Raw genomic sequence first — 6342 nt, forward strand, 5'->3', positions numbered from 1 at the left:
TTTGTGTGTGTGTGTGTGTGTGTGTGTGTGTGTGTTTGTGTGTGTGTGTGAATACCCCTACTCCCACTCTGGTCTGCCCCCTCCCCCCCTCCCTTCAATTTCCTTGCAGTCTCACCTATCCGAACGTTTTTTTTTTTTTCAGATACCGAGCAATGCTCTCTCTGTGAAGACAAGTGTGCGCTCACCCACGACGATTACGTTACCTGCGTGTGCACTTCATATCATGACATTTTGCTCAACGATGGACGGTCATGTTCCTGTGAGTAGCGGCAGTGTTTTAACATTTGTGAGGCAACGTGGTGGTATCAGGCTCTCGTCAAAATAATCAAAGAGAAGAAACTTGCATTTTCCGCAGGTTTATGAATTTTTATCAAAATTTTGTTTTTTTCGTTCAACACCTTTCATGTCCATTAAAGAACTCATTTCTGTGAGGATTTTTCTGAAAAAACGTTGATGAAAGGCACACAAAATGTAAATTTTCAGTTACCACGGACTCGTAATCTAAGGAAATAACTAATCTTTGGCGGCCATTTTCTCACTAATTTTACCTCTGATAACAGATGACCCCACCTCCTTCATTCGCAATTATCTTGACTTGTATTCAAGATAAAGGGATATTTTTTTCATCGAAATGAAGACAAGTGAACAAGCTTTAAGATGATACAAATAGCTCTACATGCCCAAAAACTGACGAGAGCCTGATTCCACCACGCTGCCTCACACATTTTAAACGACTCATCACACCTCCTATCCTCACAAATGTTAAGATCACGCTGAGGCAATATACATAAATGACTATAAACCAATGAACAAAGATACAAAAAAAGTTTCCCAACAACTGCGTCAAGGCTGCAGTCGAATTGAGCATCAATATATATTGTATCCAAGTATATATATATATATATATATCTGTTTACTCTTATATATATCTTCATGAGATGTTTGCTGTTTTTTTCTAAGCCCGATAAGCTGAGAAAAATTTCTCACAGAGACGATACAATTTTCGCGTGACAATTTATAGACATATGGAGATATTGGTATTATCTTAAAGCTTGTTTATTTCTCTTGCTTTTGATGAAAAACACCCACCTATCTTGAATAGAAGAAGAGATTATTATTTTCGGTTAAAGTAGGAGGCGTCCGTCACCTGATACTAGAAGTAGAGTAAGTTAGAAAATGGTAACTTCCAAAGCTAAAGTGTACGTGGAAACTACACATTTACATCGTGTGTGTGCGCCTTTGATCAACTCATTTCAGTAATAATCTATGCAGGAATGTGTTTTTATGTGCTAAATTTAAGGTTTTGAGCCCAAAACAAAAATGCCGAATGGGCGAAAAAAAAGTCGGTTTCTTTGATTCCATCATTTTGACAAGCGCCTGATTTCATCACGATGAATCGCTACTTTTAACGGATGGGGATTCGGGAAATACTGTTGTTTCAACCACCACTTCGTTTTCTTTGGCAATGTACTGAGTTAAAGGAACAAAAAGCCACCCCAAAATATTAAAATGTGCCACAACGCGGTGGAATCAGGTCTCATCAATATTTGGGCATATGGGAGTTATTGGTAGCTTCTTAAAACCACCTCGATTGTATTTTTAAAATGAAAAAAACACTCATCTGTGTTGAATAGATGTCGAGATATGTGCTATTGAGGCAGGTGGGGGTCGTATGGTTTCAGAGGTAAACTAAGGGAGAAAGTGGACCCAAAGTTTGGTGATTTCAAAAGCTTGAGAGTCCAAGAAAACTGCAAATGAAATTCCCCTCATCCCATCACCTCTAATCCAGTTTTTCAGTAAAATCCATACAAGAGTGTGTCTTTGTATAGACAGAAAATAATGTGTTGAGCCAAAAAAAAAAAAAAAAATTCGATTAAAAAATGCCAAATGGGCGAAAAAATGTCAGTTTCTTTGAATTCATCATTTCGACAATGGTCTGATTTCACTACAATGAATTGCTAAATTTTAACGTGTGGGGATTCGGGCAATACCGTTCTTTCAACCGTCATTCTGTATTCCTTCTTTTTGGCTGTTTTTGTTGGGATTTTTTATTTTGTGTATTTGTTTATTTATTTATTCATTTATTTATTTAGTTAGTTGTTTTTATTATATTATTATTCAGTATTTATTTATTTAAATATTTAATCTTTTTGGGGGAGAGGGGGGTGTCAGTGTGCTGAATAAAACAAACAAATCACAAACAAGAAAACATCCCCCCAAATTGAAAAAAACAACAACATGTGTTTGGTTTACGTCCCCAGCCCATAAAGCCACAGAGGCTCCAATCGTCGAGTTCCTTGTCACTAAGGGCAGCACGTCCCTCTACTTGACATGGGGCAATATAGACAAGGGTAGCCATTTGGACTGGACAAGAATGCCCACAGCTTTCAGGATCAGCTACATGAACGAGGGTGAGAATTGATGGTTTAGTTAATTTTCAGTGAGAGGCTCAGGGTACTTGCAACACAAATAGGTCATATACATTCCCATGTTTCCCATGACATTAGCAACTGAAAGTCTGTCTGTTGTCTGGAAAGAAACCCACATGTCGTGTCGTTTATCGGAGTCTTTGAAGAATCTAGATTAGGTTCTTCTAGGAAGCAACAATTGGCAAGTAGGCCTAACTCTTTCTTTTTTAAAATTGATTGAGCTGGAACTTTAGGAGAAATTGCCACGCCTTCGAAGAGTTGGAAGAAGTCTTACCCCTAAGGGTAGTCAAGAGGGGGTGCTACATGGATAAATTCAAGGTAAAATAATTATTTATGTTTTGTTTCTTTCCTGTTTTCAATCTTTTTCCTCTTCTTAACTTTTCTAATACTTCTTCATTATTATTCCGTTCGTAGAACGGGTACTTTTACTAGTAATAATAAAAATAATAATAATAATAATGATAATAATAATAATAACAATAATAATAATAATAATAATAATAATAATAATAAATATTGGAGATCATGGTTCTCCATTTACCCCTTTGCTCGGATGCTCTTTAAAAAGCTACATTTTGATCACAAAATACGATTGAATTAAGAATAATATTATCCAAACAGAACGAGCCCAATACAATCCGCCATGCACATCGTAAACATGGTAACATAGCACATCGTTACTCTCATGGTCACTTAAATTGAGCAATGGTGTTGGTATAACGCCCCTATCAACATTGTTAGGTTATTTAAAAGGCGGGACCTGCGAGTTTAAGGTCTATCTCCGAAACGACCGAGCCAAGTGGGAAATTCTTGTAAACTGCCTTTCCCAAGGACACAACGTCGGACCGAGCTGAGGCTCGAAGCCTCGAACACGCAACCTCACGATTACGAGCCCGGTAGCCTAAGGGGCTGTTCAAATATGATCTTACACCTGAAAGCAGGGGGGGGGGGGAGTTCTTTGGCTCCTGTAAGAAAAGTGTAAGAAAAAAAAGGGGGGGGGGGTTCTTGTACCAATGTACTCACTTTTGTGAGTTGAAAAAATAAGAAGAAATAAAGGGGTGGCCTTGGTCAAGAAAAACTGCATAGGCCAAAGAGTGTGCAGAGGCCGGATGTGGAAAATATTTCCCAAGTATTGCAGCATTGAAGAGGCATAGGGCTTTTACACAGGACCGGGGAGGAAATGGGGGTGGGAATGAGGATGGAGGAAGAAGAGAAAGAAAGAAGAGGAGGAAGAGGCGAAAGAGCAGGAATAGGACCCAGATTTGGAAGACAGCTCAGCAGATGCCCCTGTTTAAAAAAAATTTTTGACACAATGATGAACACAACGAACACTACCTTTGTTAATGATAACTAATTTCACTTTTTGTTTTAAGCATAATAATCAGTAATAACAGAGATATAGTGGAATCCTGATAAAGTCAACTTGTTTAAAGTCAACTCTTGCTTGCTGTCAACACCTCACTGTGGTCCCGTTTCCTACCTTCTTTTGCTTAATTAAGTAATTGTATTTCTGATACAGTCAACCGCTTGAGTGTTACCCTCGCGTAAAGTCATTAGTTTGGGGCTAACTCCCTAAAAGAATTCAATTTAAGAAGAGATATGCAGGGCTTGAGCTAGTGGTGTACACACCTCCAATTACTTTGTTCACTCATTATCTCTTTTTTATGACAACTTCAGAATCATACTCACTGAAATTGAGCTTACATCAGGTTACCAGGTATTTTTGTAATTTTGTAGCTGTCAGCTTCTATTTTCAATGGCCAGTAATACAATGGATAAAGTCAACCTTGCTCAAAGTCAACAATGTTTTTCAGTCTCGAGATGTTGACTTTATTTATCAGAATTCCACTGTTTGTAATTAAGGCGCATTTGAAATTGACATGAGTCCCAATTTTTTTCCTTATTACTAAGAAAGAGTGTTTGCAATATTTTGCTTGAATGATTTATTCAGTTATGTTTTTTTTAAGTGAATGTAGAACTGCATATTATTGTGTGCATATGTGTGTATGCATGTTTTTCATGAATATTGTGTAAAGCTCATAGAAAAATGGTTGTAGCACGGATTTGCTCGATATAAATGTCATATTATTATAAACGAACAATGTAATGTTACAAGATATGGAAAAGGGGGAGGGGGGGTAAATGTTAAAAAAAAGTGTAAGAAGGGGGGGGAGGGGTCAAAAAGTCCCCCAAAAAGTGTAGGATTATATTTGAGCAGCCCTTAACTACTAGGCCACAGGCATCACTTTCTGGTCACTTGCCATCGGTCCATCAACTCTTATCCATAAGGTTGGTTGACTGGCCTGTTTATACAGAAAGCATTGATGTTCACCCAAGACTAAAATGTAGACAAGGAAAACATGGTGTCATTTCATTTACTGCATATTTATACAAAAGGCCCAGACAAGACACTAAACAAGAGCCACCAAAGTAAAATAAACGCCTGTAAACTGAAATGCCTAAAATTAACTTTAAACATCACTATAAGAGTCAAGGAAAGAAACTAGCAATATAGTCCCACTCCCTGCCTTGAGTACACAGATAAACAACGCATAAAATAGTTTAGACATGAGTCAGTACTACCACCAGACAGTATAGTAGCGAGAGCATACAAACAAAGATCTGATAGATACAGAGAAAAAGGAAGGCCCAGGGAAAGATGAAGATCGGAGGTGAGATGAACATTAAACAAAAACTATGTGAAAATGCAAAAGACAACACACAAACAAGAGAAAGACATTTGCTTCTCCCCTCGACACCTCAAGTTAATAGAGGCCAGGAGAAGAAAAAGTAATTAAACTACAATGTTCCAATCATTGCCAGGCTACTCTTTGATGTTGTCTTCCCAACGTTATCTCTGTCTGTTTGCCTCTCCGTCTCCCTCCTTGTGGTGATCCCTGGAGAATATATATTTTTGGTTAAGTTTTTAACGGTACTGGAAACTGCATAATGTCACATTAACGCACAGGACACATTAAATTTTCTCAATTTGTAGGAATTTTTAAAATTTTTACACGAGTGGCGGCCGAAGCCCACTCTTATCGGTTTTGGACAATCAAGGGATCTTTAACATGCGGAACTTGCACACGGGACATCCGAGATTTTTCCCCCTTACCCGAGAAGGCTAGGTGTTAATTCTAACCTACCATAAGATCTGAAAGACAGCAGTGAGAAGGGGCCTATGAGAAAAAGTAGAAAGGCTGCAGAAGGAGTCGAGAGCCCAGAAGAGGGGCCAAATGAGGTGAGGGCGTGGGGGTAGAAAGTGGAGACGAAAACAGACGACAGATCATTGTCAGAAAGCAGGAAAGGAGGTGAAAGGAGAACATTTTTAAGAAGTTTGATTTCCGTCGCTTCCCGGATTCGAACCCGGGACCTATTGAATGAGAGGCGAACACCGTAACGTCTCGTCCACGATAACCCTCAAAGAATACTTGCTTTTAACCATAGCTATTTATCTCACCCCCCCCCTCCCCTACCCAGACTCAGGGGACCTCATCTTCTACGAATCTGGCATCCCTCACTACAACACTTATTGCGGACAGAAAATTATCTTCAAGGAGTACACAGAGACAGGGGCCGAAACGTGAGTTATCTGTGATCTTGCTACAGCTGAGACTCCCCAACGCAATGTTGATAATAATAATGACGATAATAATGATGATAATAATGATAACACTTTAAAACATTACAGATTTTTGGGCTATTCAATATAATCGTTGGTTTGTTCATGTACAGAATATTTACACATACATTTATGTATTATGTAAATGTACAAATAGTATTATAGTATATTATTACACATGTATTTATATATACAATGGGTAGTGACCTCACTCTTCGAAGTGTCGATAAACTTTATTTTCTCAAAACCGTACAATACTAATGTCCGACCACATCACCTCCCCATCCCTAA

General features: G+C 38.4%; 1 protein-coding gene across 1 annotated transcript; it reads left to right on the plus strand.

Moving 5' to 3' along the window:
- Nucleotides 1-142: 142 nt before the first annotated feature.
- LOC101860726 lies at nt 143-6012 on the plus strand (the record flags this gene model as incomplete). The annotated part of the gene is given in 3 exon segments (XM_013079818.1): nt 143-259; nt 2262-2411; nt 5910-6012. Coding segments are annotated over 2 exon segments (140 nt in total), but the record flags the coding sequence as incomplete, so codon positions are not given.
- Nucleotides 6013-6342: the final 330 nt, after the last annotated feature.

The sequence above is a fragment of the Aplysia californica genome, unplaced genomic scaffold (genome assembly GCF_000002075.1).
Source record: "Aplysia californica isolate F4 #8 unplaced genomic scaffold, AplCal3.0 scaffold00065, whole genome shotgun sequence".
Taxonomy (NCBI): Eukaryota; Metazoa; Mollusca; class Gastropoda; order Aplysiida; family Aplysiidae; genus Aplysia; species Aplysia californica.